Source organism: Mizuhopecten yessoensis, unplaced genomic scaffold (assembly GCF_002113885.1).
Source record: "Mizuhopecten yessoensis strain PY_sf001 unplaced genomic scaffold, ASM211388v2 scaffold6595, whole genome shotgun sequence".
Lineage (NCBI taxonomy): Eukaryota > Metazoa > Mollusca > Bivalvia > Pectinida > Pectinidae > Mizuhopecten > Mizuhopecten yessoensis.
In genome coordinates, this window is record NW_018406628.1 from 69107 (window position 1) to 84713 (window position 15607).

Consider the following 15607-nt stretch of genomic DNA (forward strand, 5'->3'; position numbering starts at 1 on the left):
GCTATCCTGTTATTACTAGATACATTATCCTGTTATAACTAGATACTTTATTCTTTTATTACTAGATACGTTATCCTGTTATAACTAGATAAGCTATCCTGTTATTACTAGATACATTATCCTGTTATTACTAGATACTTTATTCTTTTATTACTAGATACGTTATCCTGTTATTTCTAGATAATGTATCCTGTTATAGCTAGATACGTTACCTTGTTATTACTAGATACATAGTTATCCTGTTATTATTAAAAACGATATCCTATTATTACTATAAACATTATTCTTTTATTACTAGATCCGTTATCCTGTTATTTCTAGATACATTATTCTTTTATTACGAGATACGCTATCCTGTTATTACTAGATACATAATTCTTATATTACTATATACGGTATTATTTTATTACTAGATACGTTATTATGTTATTACTATATCCATTATTCTTTTATTACTAGATACGATATGCTGTAAAGTGAAGGGCCCCTGCGCTTGCGCCATTCTAAATTTCTCTACCCCAGACATAATTTTTGTGATTTTCATATTCAGGACATCAAACTGATGTGATCTAAACCAGATTTGGTTTTAAAAAGTCAAATAGAAAAAAATGCTTAAACCCTTCATTTCAACATTATGGTAGAGTGAAGGGCCCCTGCCTCACCCTAAATTTCTCTACCCCAGACTTAATTTCTGTGATTTTCATACATTGTATTTAGGACATCAAACTGATGTAATCTACACCAGATTTGGTTTAAAAAGTCAAATAGAAAAAAAATATGCTAAAACCCTTCATTTCACCATTATGGTAAAGTGAATTGCCCCCGCCCCACACTAAATTTCTCTACCCCAGACTTAATTTTTTGTCATTTCAGATAGAATACATCAAATTGAAGTAAACTTGAAAATGAATGGATCTTCACTGATAACTTTTTCATGCATGTGTTTTGAATTTCGGAAATATGTAAAGACCATTTTGCATCTGCACTAAATATTACGCCTAAATATTTATGACTTTCAACACAATTCAGAGTCTCCGTACCAAAACAAATCTGTAAAGGAAGTATATTTCGCGAATTAGATATTAATAACACATCAGTTTTCTGTTGATTAAATTTAGTAAGCCAATCCCGTGACCATTTGTCAAGTTTTTCCAAATCTCTGTTGACACACATTTCAATATCAGCATAAGAAGACGAAGAATACATCAAAGAGGTATCATCAGCAAATAAGCGTGAAATACTATTTAAATTATCAACAATATCATTAATATAAACCAAAAATAACAGAGGACCTAACACACTTCCTTGTGGTATACCAGCATTTATGTAACCTATATTAGAATACACACCTTTAACAAGAACCTGTTGTTGTCTGTTTGAAATGTAATTTTTTAACCAATGTAGTAAACCATCTCTAATACCATAAGTATGCAATTTATGTAAAAGACCCCTATGCCAAACTCGGTCAAAAGCCTTCCATATATCACAAACAATTAGACAAGTGTTTTTTTTCTTCTAATGAACATATATTATGGTAAATTTCTATTAACTGATGGACAGTGGAATGATGAATCATAAAACCAGATTGCTTTTCGTAAAATAAAGAATGATCAAGGAAAAAATTATAGATGTGTTTAAATACAACTCTTTCAAAAACCTTACCTATACAAGACAACAAAGTAATAGGTCGGTAATTTGACACCAAGTGTCTATCACCCATTTTGAACAGAGGTTAAATAATACCCTTTTTCCATATTTCAGGGAATATTTTAGAATTTAGTGACATATTAAAAAGAATTGACAATGGCTTACATATAGAATTTGCTGTAAATTTTAGCATATGATGACTTATAGTATCATGACCAGGTGCTTTTCCTAATTTCAGAATATTCAAAATATCACATATTTCATCACTTTCAACCACAATAGAATCAAGTACAGAATCAGTTCTGGAATCAAAACTGGGTAAAGATTTACCAATGTCATCTATGTTTGAGATAGAGCTAAAATAATTGTTTAGAATATTTGCTTTCTTATCATCATATTCAATATTTCCATTACAAGGATTAACTAGTGGTGGAATAACCTCCTGAGAACCCGACTGTTCTAATAATTTACGAACTAGTCTCCAATATGACTTAGGATTACTGGTATTAAGATTATCTATAATATCACCAACACTATTATAAAACATTTCTCTTGCATATTTTTTCATATTGTTAACCTTATTTCTTTGTCTTTTAAATTTCTCCAAGTTGGATATGGACTTAACACGTTTAACGGCGTTATGTAACCGGTCTCGTAACTGAAAAGCTTTTCTTAATTGGGAATTCATCCACAATTTATCACGAGGTCTTATATAAACTGTTTTTTAGGCATACATTCTTTAGCAAGTTTCAAAATTGTTCAGTAAATTCAAACACATGCTACATTAACAGAAATACAGTTTTGAAAAAATGTAGGCCAATCAAAAGTATCTATTAAAAAATTTAACCTATTAAAATCAGCATGTTTATAGGCCGAAATTTCTCGAGTGTAGGTACAAGAGACATTAACAGGTATATACAAAAATGCAATACATGCATCATGATCACTTATATTGCGATCAATCGGAATTACATACGAATCAGTACATTTGGTAGGATCAGTTAATAAAATAGGATCAAGTAAATTATTTCTGGTTGTTCCACGCCTAGTCGGCTCATTAATAACGTTAGTTAAGACCATTTCCAACATGACTTGATGTAAAATATGTTTACGTGATATCGTTAGCATTTATCTACATTTATATCACCAACAATAATAACATTCGAAGTAATTTCTAAAGCTTTTTCAATCGAATACTTAAAATTCTCCCTAAAAGGGTGACGTGCATTTTCTGGTCTATAAACGGTACATATTAATACACTATTGTGACCCAATTCTACCTGTATCCAAATTATTTCTCCATCCAGAAATTCGAGATCATTCCTCCGGACACATTTTAAGGAAACAGAATAATATACTAAAACACCACCACCGGAGAAATTTCTGTCTTTTCTAGATGGTTCCACAAAACCCGGTAGAACTAGTTCAGAAGTAGGTACATACTCATCCAAATGCGTTTCAGTCATACATAAAATATTGAATTTATTTGTAATATTTTCAATATATTCTAATTTATTCCTTATATTTCTAACATTCAAATGAAATAGAGATAATTCATTAACTGAAGGACCTGGATTAGTTTCTACATCCAAGTCCAATATAAGTAATAACAATAAAATATGGCAAAAATTTATGTTTTGAAACTGTGACTGTAAGCACATCAACATGGAAGATGCTACGCTTGCTTTAACAATCCTGTGCGATATTGCTGACATATCACCGATTAGCCATTATCAAAAACAACATATTGCACAGGATTCCCCCTGGGAGCGTCTAAAGAAAGCATATACATGTAACAACTGTCAAAGAAAAGAACTTCTTTGTATGTACGCATGAATTACTGCACGTGCCAAGTAGTCGATCTAAGGTCACGATAGGGTAAACAGAGAGAACGTTGTAGAGGGTCGGAGTTCTGACGTTAAGGTTCATGTAAACACTAATAATTGACCTTCAGGTCCCTTTATTTCATGTGTAAATATAACATTTATTACAAGCTGTGCTGAATTGTCCTTTTCAATATTAGAAGTTATTAATTCAAACTCCCTATAGCCATGATTGAACGTTTGCCACGCACTCAATAAATAGTGTTATAAATGAGTGACTCGTGAATATTTTGCCACTTTTTGAGGGAAAAATTAGAACTGATAACCTATTCATGTTTGAGAATTGAAACTTTGGCAAAAATAAGATATTATATACAGTGATGTACTCCTATGAAGTAAATTATGTTTAAACATCCATAGATGGATTTTGGTTAAATCGAAAGTCATCGTGTTGTCCAATGGAGGCCGCCATTTTTAATTTTTTAGCTGTCAAAAATGGTGATTATTTCCGTCACAATCACAAGCGATCGGTGCGTCCATAAAACACCAAACGACACGAAACAGATTGCGTTGACATCGAATAAACCATAAATAACTAGCACAGGTCGTAACCAGGTCTTTTGTCCATATTCAGACCAACTTTCTGCCTCTTCGTATAATTTTCGTACCGGACGTCATGGCGATATCGCTCCGCAGTTAATTTATAAAAATGTCAATATTTCCTGTCATAGTTATCAAAACAAGAGTATAACTCCTTAAATAATAAAATACTTTTGATTCCGAATTGAATTACACAAATGTAGGAGTATTACTACAGAAAAGGAAATCATAATATCTAAGATCGGACTGTTTGTGCGGCATCACTTCCGGCAATGTGCATCAGACGTCAACAACATGAAGCTGAGGAGAAAACGCTGAGATGCAGAAGATCGACAATGTTTATTTGTTTTAAGTATGGTTTGTGGGATAGAATACAGTTGTTATTTACATAAAGTTAACATAGATAATGTATTGCTTGGGTCGATGTCCTGGTAAGACGAGATTTGTGTGTTGTATTTTGACAAGTGACACAAACAGGAAATGCGAAATGAAGGCATTTTTTTTTTTTTCAAAACAAATTTACAAGTTTTTGGCACATTTTGGTCAATGCATATGTTCTTTGTTGTGAAATTGATTTTTTTTTTTGAAAAAACGATTATTTATATTACTGTTTGAAGTGTCAATAAAAAGTAAACAATTTATGGAAGCATGGAAAAAGCACATGTGTCAAATTAGTGTCTACTGCATTGAATTTCAGTGAAGCAGCACTCAAAAAGACGCCGTTAGTATGCTATGTCAAAATAAATTAGTCTGCAAATAATCTGAATGTGAATTTTTAATAGACATTGAATACCAATTAATTAACACTAATGATAACTTTTAATTTATTTTATAACACAGGTGTGTAGCACAATTAATTGAAGCCATAGAAGCACATGTCAAATAACAACATTGCTGTGAACATATGAGGAGGAAGCTCTAAAGACCCACTAATTCCAGAGTGTTTACATCTGCATGTAATGTACTGGGAATAGATGCTCGTCAACGATGCATGTTTATATTGCATCCTGTCATCTTGCCTGTGGTAGTGTGGTCATGTAGGTGTAGCAATGGTAGCACTGAACTCGTACAGCTCATCTTGACGAATTGAAGCCTCATCCAAGAGTTCCTTATAGGTAATACATCATTGCACTAGATTTATTTATCTACCCAGATACCAAAACATTGTCATCTGGTCCAAATGTTGCAAGGTACAAGAAAATGAATGGTATATTAAATGTAGGGCCATGACAAGTGAATATTTTAAACACTTGGGGAATTGACATTTCACTTGCGATGGCCTCGCAGTTTTTTCATGAGACATCATTAAGATACATTTGTGAAATTTCTTCTGGATATTAAAAAGTTTTTACGAAATATCAAGATACTTTTTTTAACACCTAGCTTTGTTATTGTCTATTCCAGAAATGCACGAACAACATTGAATGAAATTTTCCACCAGAGGACATTGAAACACACAAAGTGGCAATCTACAACTGTACAGTACTCAGTTTTATAGGAATGATGGATTTGATGATGCAGTGTATAGAAATCTCTATGAAGGGGATGACAAGGTTTACAAATTGACTATTTACGGATTACTTGGTTGCCTGACAGTTACGTACCCCATCGTTGTGTGTTTGTAAATATTGGTAGCTACAATTATGATATGGTGATATCCGATGGGATGATGTTGTCGTGGTATCTTTCCCACTAAGCAAAAGACATCTAAGCTTTTTTTCACATCTGCAACTTCATGTCAAGCACCATTCTGAAGTTTGTACACTCGCGTGTGATGTACTGGAGCACTCAAATCGTACCAGAGTAGCCAATGGCGATAGTAAAACTTGACTGATTTAGTTGGCCGAAGTATTGCAGAGAATATTGTTTTACGGACATGTGAATTGGTAAATTTGCCAGTGTTTTGATTACGTTGGAAGAAATGTGATTATTCAAAAAGCTTCAATAATGATGTACGGTGATCAAATTAAAATTTGACACATGATCCAACCGCTAAAACGATAGCGCAATACATCAACTTGAAATCTTATGTATGGAATTTATGTCAATTTCATTGAAGAATTGGTATTTATTTTCATTTAAAAATTACAAATATACCTAGTAACTTTATCGCCACCCAACTATTCCGTTGACATAAAATAAGGTGACACTGGGTTAACTGTTTTATACGATGATACAAATGTCTTGTATGTGTATGCAATATGCTAATTAATGTAATTATCAATATAAATCAATACTGTGATCCAATATTTGTTATTGACTCTTTTTTTTAACAAACCATAACATTATTTTTCGGTTAAAAAGATGGTTTTAGAAAAATTCGATGTTTGGTATTACACCACATGGGCCTCCATAGTTTTAGAAACGTAGTTCCAATATGGCTGATTTTTTATGGTGAAATTAACTAATGACTTGACTTTGAAGTTGTGATTATCAGTCTTTTGGAGCAGTTTCATTAACATTCAACAATCCCACTACCTAAAACGAGTCCAGAGGAAGATCTTGACTGATATTTCCTTGCAAGTCGACTCTGTTTTTCGTAGATATGTTATTTCCTGCATAACGTGTAATTAATGCTATTAAAACAATAAATATTAACGAACTGAACTTAAATGAAAGCTAATAATACTTTTACTCATATCCTAATGAGCGTAGTGATACCAAAATAAGGGCTATCGAGGTAAAATTCAAGAAATTATAACCTTTTGTAACTTAGTTGAAAACAGACTTTACATGAACCTTAATCGACAACAGACCGATATAAAAAAAGTCGATAAAACGTCAGAATAATTAGGACTAGACTAGATTCAGATCATTCTACCCTTATGTGTACGGAATTGGGGGTCAAGTGTTCGTTTTGGTCTAAATTCTACGCATGACCTAACTTGTATTGGCCGAGCTACCTGGTCACCGACTGCCACCAACCCAAATATACCGCTGTGGTTTTATACAAAAAGACACTGAATGAGGTCAGTCGATATATGAGAACTAGAAAAAAAATCAGTGTCCCGGGACGGCAGCAACCGGGACAGGAATCCTTCAGGATTCAGTCCCAGTGTTCCTAGTTATATCTTTTACGAAGTAAAAAATACTCGGTAAACTTTGAGTTCCATCACCGTTAAAGGGGCATCACGGTGAAGTAACTTTATTTTTTGTCTTTTTTTTTCAAATACTACATAAACATATCAAGTGAGACTCCTTATGAAAAATTAACGATCGGATTTGGCAGAAATAGATTCATACAAATGATTAAATCTAAGAAAATCATCGGTATTTCTACCTGTCTGACCAACGTTTTGTTCAGGGATTTCCCTCTACTAGCGCATGCGCATAGCACACCATTTCTTTGTTAACAAAATGACTGGCCGTGTGAAGTAAGCGAAAGAAAAGTGTTGTACCGTGTCAGCTACGAAACGAAAAGTTGCCAAATGGTCAAAAGATAGCGCAAGGAGTACGTTACGGAATCATTATTGCAGGTGGGCAGTATTCAAAGGAGAAAATAACTGTCGTAGCAGTTAGTACGGTGCATNCGACGCTTATACACTAGAATTATCCTTTTTTACAAAATTATACACAGAATCGTAGCTTTAAACCCAACACATATACTCACACCTGTAGACCCCCGCACCAGACAGGTACACCCGTACGCATACAAACACATATCTGCTACAAAGGACACCTACAAATACTCATTGTTCCCACACACAGTAACACAATGGAATCTCCTCCCCTTAGCAGCAGTCCAATGCACAACACTAGAGGACTTCAAGGCACACTTACCCTACACAGCCCTTGAAGCCCTCATCACACACTAGTACATACACCAGATTTTAACTTTTTATCTATACCTTGCACAAAAAAAAATCACAAAAAAAATAAACCCCCACCCCTAATCACTATAAATAACCCCTTCACGCCTCTACAATATCCAATTACTTATTATTATTTTTTTTTTAAACTGATAATACGCTCGGTGGTTATAGGAAAGCTGCAACGTATGTGTTCTGGCCACGTGCGGGTTGTTCCGTTTGTTTGTAAAAGAAGGGATGAGTCAGCCACCCCACAGCAATCCTATGGCTAATCGAATTTAACAACATTATATATATATGCATACATGTACAGGTACACATGAATACACATATATGTACCGCCGGGGAGCGATGTACAAGCTTAAGCTTTTTTTTTTTTTTTTTTTTGTTGAATATATAGTTTTATTTATCAAAGATTAATTACTACCTATACGGTCATGTCACATACCAACTAGTTTCTGGTCACCCGTCCCTCCGGCTAGCCACACCATACAGACACAGATATAGGTATACAGGTAGCAGGACAAACTATCAAGTCTGTTAAATAGTGTAAATATAACTAGAAATAATTGAAATCAATTTAAAATAAAGTATAAGTTTTCCTTCTTTGCATAAACAATACATTGTATAAATCAATAAATTTCACACAACGAGTGCTGGTCCATATGTGTAAGCAAACTTAACATTATATAAAAGAATAGTATTTGTGTATATAACCAATCATTGGTGTTATTTATCATATATTTATATATATGTTTATATACATACAAAGAGCGAAATAATATATCAAATGTGATGTTTTCCAAAAAAGGTAGATATATATATGTATTTTAAATATATATGTTTTCACTTATTTTTTCCTTCTGTGTTGATAAATTTAAACAATACACACAAAATTCTCAAATAGGGAGCATGTTCCCATTGAGAGAAATGATTTTGTATTGTGATATTTCAAAGATATTCATACTGTTTACAATAACACTATCTCTGTATTTCATTTGATCATGAGAGTAACTTCCACATTTTGAGAAACAAAACTAAGAATGATTCCATTAGCCTGCTAAATATCTAGTTATCGGTCTTTCTTTTTGGTATCTATTTAGAAACAAATCCATGAAACAGCGACCTTCTCAAACAGAATTTACATGTGACGGTCAAACGTTTAGAGACCCAAAAATTGTTGTAAACAAATGGGCATCTCACTTCGAAAACATTTTCAAGAATGACTGCAATAGTTTATTTGATGAAGATTTCAAACATGACGTTTCGAGTAAAGTAAGAGATATAGATGTCCAAATCTGCGAAGAGGACAAGTTTTTGAAGAAATCTGTTACTGTATCTGAAATCGAAAATATATGTAAAAAGTTGAAAACAAATAAGGCAGGAGGTCTAGACAATCTTGTTTATGAACATTTGAAATTTGGAAACTCGTTGCTATATGTCCACCTATCAAAATTGTTTAATGCCGTAATTAAGTGTCAATATATACCAAAAGAGTGGAAAATGGGAACAATAATTACTTTGCACAAAGGAAACGCAAAACCTAAAGATGACCCTAATAGTTATAGGGGAATTACTTTGTTACCAGTCATTTTTAAAGTTTTTGAAATGATTTTAGCTAAAAGATTAGATTCAGTTCTTAATTGTAACAACTTTCCGAATAAGCAACAGTCAGCATATCAAAAAGGACTATGCAGTTTGTTAACTGCATTTAATCTGCAAGAATGTATACATTATAATTTAGAAAGAGAAGAAGATGTTTATGTGGCCTTTTTAGATAGTAACAAGGCATTTGACACCGTATGGCATGATGGTTTGTTGTATAAGCTAAATGAGATCGGTATCACTTCAAAGACATGGCATATTTTGAAATCAATATACACAGATATAAGAAGTAGTGTTATATTTAATGGTTTAAGTTCAAGATGGATCCGTATGGAGAGGGGGATTTTACAGGGGAGTGCGTTGTCTGCCAAAATGTATCTTGTATTCATAAACAGTTTATTAGACAGTATTGAAAAATGTGGGAAGGGTGCACTTATTGCCGATTTAAGAATTAATATACCAACACAAGCAGATGATATATGTCTGGTTAGTACACAGCGTAAAAGCTTACAATACATGCTCGAGATGTGCGAAGCGTATAGCAGAAAGTGGCGTTTCACATTTTCTGCAGTTAAAAGTAAAATAGTGTATTTCTCTAGAAAAAAGAAGCGAAATCTTAGTACGAAATTATATCTATATGGGCATCTTCTTCCAGAAGTTGAGGATATAACACATGTTGGCGTGATGTTGAACTATAATTTTAATAGTATGGAACGTACAGTACGCGCATGTAATAAGCTTAAGAGTGGTGTCATGAGTTTAATTAAAAGTGGTGCTCATCCATGTGCATTAAATCCTTTAACGATTAGTAAAATACTGAAATCAAAAGTATATGCTTCAGCCCTATATGGGTGTGAATTATGGTGTCTTCAAAAAACCGAAATTTTAATGTTAGAAAGAGCACAACGTTTCATTTTAAAGTCAATTCAGGGGTTCCATACAAGAACCCGTACAGATATGTGCACAGGCCTTCTGGGTTGGTTAAGTTTAGAAGCATACATAGATACCAAGAAATTATTATTGTTTGGAAGATTATGCAACTTGGAGAAAAACTGTATATCTTATCTTGTGTTTTTTACTCGTCTTTGTATGGCAGTTATAGGGACCAATGTGTATAATAATGGATTTATGAATGAAGTAATTAGGGTACTAAAGAAATATGATTTATACAAATTAGTACAAGAATGTTTATCAAATGGAATATTTCCAGTGAAAAGTATATGGAAAGCGAAAGTAAAGCATAATGTACAGTTATATGAAGAAAAAGGATGGAAGGAGAGAATGAGTGGTGACCGCGATTTCTGCAGATTTATATTTGTTCATGATAATTTGGCTCCTCATATATTGTGGAAATTGTTAATAAAATTTCCTCAAAACAGAGAAGCCATACATAGTATAATGAAATTGATTGTATCTCTAAGACATTCAGAAAAAACTGAATTATGTCATAAATGTGGACAAATGTATAACGATATATATACCCACATAGTTTTACAATGTGATTGTACTGAAGACTTACGAGATCAGTTATGGTGTCAAGTCATTAATACATGTGAACTTATGTTTAGTGTATATTTACACTCTCATTCAGACTATGAATTATTTCACCTACTGATTGGTGGCAATATAACGTATGAACTGAATACATTAGAGTTAACAGAATTTCGTATGGCATCAGTCAATCATATTTCAAAAATGCTTAATGTATACTTCGAATGATTATTCAATACTTTTGGGTATATCATTCTTAACATTATTAATTATGTATTCTTTTGTAAACTGTACTCAAATTGATTAACTTATTTCTATTATGTTAACTTATTATGTTGTGCAATAATTTTTGCCTTACCATCTATTTGATTTTGTATCTATTATCTTATATATCATTATAATTACATTATTCTGTTTGTAAAATCTTCTTAAAGGAGGAAATAAAGAGAATAATAATAGTGCGGTAAGAAGTTGCAGTTGCCTGACGGCCCCTCTCTGGGGGCCCCTTTGGAAACCGGCACCACTTGTGTTTACTGCCTAGTCAGGTGACGTTATCGGCGCTATTTTTAGCAGGGCTTTCCCGAACAATTCAAGTGGTCAAACTGGACATTTGAAACGGACTATGAATATGGGGATAGTATGGTGGCATTATGGTGGCATATTTCTGCCATCCACTTGCGACTTACGAGTTACGTATGTCGACATAATTATTGAAAGATGTCGACATAATCTGAGAAGATGTCGACATAATCTGAGAAGATGTCGACATAACTTTTAAATAGCGATGTAACATAAGTGGAAGTGCATACTATACATACTTTCATTAAAAAAATAATGCCTTTTCACGTGATGTCCCTTTAACACTTTTTTTTTGTGTACGTATTCTACACGTTCATTTCCCCTTACAGATATTGCATATATCGAAGTAATATTTACAGGTATACTACACACAATGAAGCGATGGAATTATTTTGGTTCAAACGTACACGCCCATTTAACTAAAACAACTTTCGCCATATATAGTTTGTAAAATTACTCTAAAGCGCTTGTGAAAGACCTGATGCCAGACCACGTCTATATAGGCCAAATATCGTCTACTAGGCCAAATATCGTCCATTACAAATGTGAAGAATATATCTGAATTATTACCTTTGTCATGTTAGGTTAGGTAAAATGATCAGAATGAAAGCGTTATATAAGCTACTGTATACTAGTGCCGAAGTACAAAATACAGGTAAGATCTTACTGATACAAACAAGTGTCTGTTTCCGAGGTTTTCTTTTTCTTTTTTTCTCTCTCTTCATTTTGTTCGTAGTTAAAGTGAGGAACTAGAGAATACTCGTTGTCCCTGAGTAGTGGTACATAGCACCTCATTGTTCAATAGACCTACCTTGTCCAACATGTAACGTGCTCAGTAATCCAATCGCGAATAATGCCACGATTGAAAGTAGCGTCACAAACACTTTCCTGACAGATAGCAACATCTTCGAAAACTTCGCATTAATCAAAAATAGAGTTGTTTTCGTTAATTTTACGAAAATGGAGGCCCACTTCTGAATTCGTCCGTCAGACAGGTAAGACGCGCTTGAGTGATTTCCTTTCCTACAAACTACACGCCGTGCATAGGCTTCTACATGTACAACGCAAAGGTGTGTTACGTACGTTTCGCCCGTCGATTTCAGGTATAAATCGAGAACATGTTGACATTGGCGAATTGTACAAAGGAGCTCTTTGTAGTCGCTCATTAAGCCATATACCTGGGGCATACCTGGGGTGGGCTTGTGTGTATAGAAGTACAACACAATGGTAACGTCCACTACTATGTCCAGTTTCAAATAGGTTTAATTTAATCCCGGCTGACCTGGTAATGGACAGGCTACGGAATAACACCACCGTGGCAAGTATAAACGGATTTCAAAACTTATTCGCATAAACGTTTCCCCTTAATAATAATAATAATATTTATTCAGGTAAAATAGGCATGTTATTACAAGATATCACAATTTAGAATAAAATATATAATTAAGATCACAATGCAGCTTGCAAATAAAAAGAATATTTTGTATTAAGACTGAGAATAATAATAGATCTATTATAATAAAAGGTTTCTTAATTCGTTCCTTGACATATATAACAGAGTATAAAAATCTGAAAAAAAGTCTGATGCACACTGTAAAAAAGGCAGATATTACTATAAAATGAGACAGACTGTTTTTAGTATATGAAGGTAGATATAAATAGGTTGCATAATAGGAGTAGTGTGTGCCATTTACCTAGGATAACCCATAAAAGCCACAAAGTGGCTTATTTCCCATGGGGTCCTTTAAAAATGGAAGAAAATAAAAGCAAAAAATAAGAAAATAAATCCGGTAACGGTTCAGATAGCACATGTGTGTATCATATTAGATAATTGATCTGTAGAATTGTATTTCCATTTATATAGAAAACAATACAACATACATAATAATTTTTATTTATAGTGGCAGACAACCTCTTATAGTAGCAAATTATAAAATATATAAATTAAACGACCGCTTCATTGGAACCTTGGTTGAGAACGACATTGAAGGAACAGTGGTTTAATTTTGGAATGACCTGTAACTAAGGCATTTCGTCATAGAGAGAGTTTTCAACAGGGTAGCCCTGTGTAAATGTGAACTCGAGACATCGAAATATCTCGTCAGTTTGAGATTTGTCTGATTTATTTACGTCCTATAACAGAAGGTGTCACTGATGGCGTATAGTCTATTGTAGATGAAAATTGTTTATTTTCACAACTATACTAATGCTTGTAATAATCAACAATAAAACAAAGATAATATTAATAAAATTAATGATAGCATAGGTTTAGTTTATGCAAGATGAACAACTGGAACGACAATGGCTAGCAGCCGTTCTTTCTAATATTACAGTGTACCAGCTGTGATACGGTTAACCAATCACAGAACGTGAAACAAAGCACAAAACCAATTTTGAAATTAAACGACAGGATTGCGATGAGTAGCCATTAAAATTGGGATACATACAATGTAGCCTTGTTGTCCAGCGTGGCACCATTAGAATATGACATCAAATGTTACACTATTAGCTGTTTTGACCCAGTAATGTGTTCATCGTTGTTATATATAAGTAGTTTCAAAATGTAATAATATAATCTTGCTTGAAACAAGCATTTTCATTGGCTTAAAAGTGTATGTTATCAGTCCATAATGTAAAAAAAAGACGTCGCCGTTTGTAACGTTGCTTTTGATTGGCTGATACTGCAGCGTAATAATTTCTAAGAGAAAAGAGTCCCTCAATACAGGGATTGTGTATATAGAGAATAATACATGTCTTTTTCCATATCACACCCAGTATCAACCCGAGACTGCAATATCAGCCCAAGGGCCAAAGGCCCGAGGGCTGTTATTGGTCGAGGGTTTATACCGGGTGTGATACGGAAAAAGGCATGCTTTATTCTGTTTATTCCATACTTACTAATAAAAGCTACTATATAGAGAGGATCTAGCACGAGTGTTCATGTTAGATTGAATTTATTGAACGAGTATATTAATTTCATATGAAACGAGCCTTTGGCGAGTTTCATATGAAATTAATATACGAGTTCAATAAATTCAATATAACATGAACACGAGTGTTAGATTCTATTTATTATATAATTCGAGAAACCTACCTACATAAGTGGTTTCAATACTAACGTCTCTATATGCAATGACGACGAGAAAGGACGCATCACATATACTAATTTGAGAGCATGTTCCGCTAACAAAAGTAGTCCGCAGAATTTTATCAGAATAATAAATGGCCAACAGTTTTACTTTTAACGATCATTTTAATTGTGATAACAATTGAAATAATAAAAGTTTACAAAATATGACTTCTTTTTTTTCGCTTCGGAAAAAAACTGTTTTTTTTCATCGGTGACGTCATGAACAGTGTAAGAGCGCGCGCACTGTGAAGGTCGTCGGAAACCGAAAACACATGTGTTGGATATTAGGCCTACTGAGAATCACTGTCACTTTCTATAACACGGGCGCGTTTTTTCAGAGGAGGTCCTTGGTAAACATGAACTTGTATGTTTCCTCCTGTGACAGCACCTGAAAAGATACTTTGGAAACCGCCCTGGACCCTGACAACAGAGGAAGTTGACTGGTTACACGCCATTGATTGTTGTGTCAGTGATGTTGTGTTGCATCCGGTCTCAGGTGCTGTTGGATTTCCGTGCAGTATTTTGGAGATTTCTTTGTGTTGATTCGTGTTGATGTGTGAATAATTATTAATAGAAGAAATGTTTCGGTGACCAGAAATTTGCATTATATGGTTAGCGGGGATGTTATTATCGTTCAATTTCTGGACAAGATATTTCCTCGCACTGTGATTTGACAAGTGTTTGTCAGTTTGGATTCCTGCTCCCTTTATGGCACGTTGCATCATGGATTTTAGCTTGTTGATACCAACGGGTTGGCGCTTGAACCAAGTCTCATGACTCATTACAATAAGTTTATATAATAATAATAGCGACTAAACAACGACTGTTCTGAGTACATCTTGACTAAATTAGATGAACAGACCACATGGGCGTAGGAATACGACCTAGTTCCCACGGTGTCGCGCGCTCATTTGCATCTTTAT

The 15607-nt window shown here is 33.8% G+C and overlaps 1 protein-coding gene across 4 annotated transcripts in view; it reads right to left on the reverse strand.

Annotated features, from left to right (window-relative positions):
- LOC110452316 (carbohydrate sulfotransferase 12-like) overlaps nt 1-12788 on the reverse strand; it is a 47687-nt gene extending 34899 nt beyond the window's left edge. For 2 of the 4 annotated variants that reach the window (XM_021500756.1, XM_021500755.1), the window contains exon 1: nt 12366-12786. In XM_021500756.1, the coding sequence (XP_021356431.1) occupies nt 12366-12741 (376 nt within the window). In that variant the 5' untranslated portion in view covers nt 12742-12786. Of the gene's footprint in view, nt 1-12365 lie in introns of all 4 variants that reach the window. The other 2 variants (XM_021500754.1, XM_021500757.1) reach the window with 2 other exon arrangements.
- Between the last annotated feature and the right edge of the window lie 2819 nt (nt 12789-15607).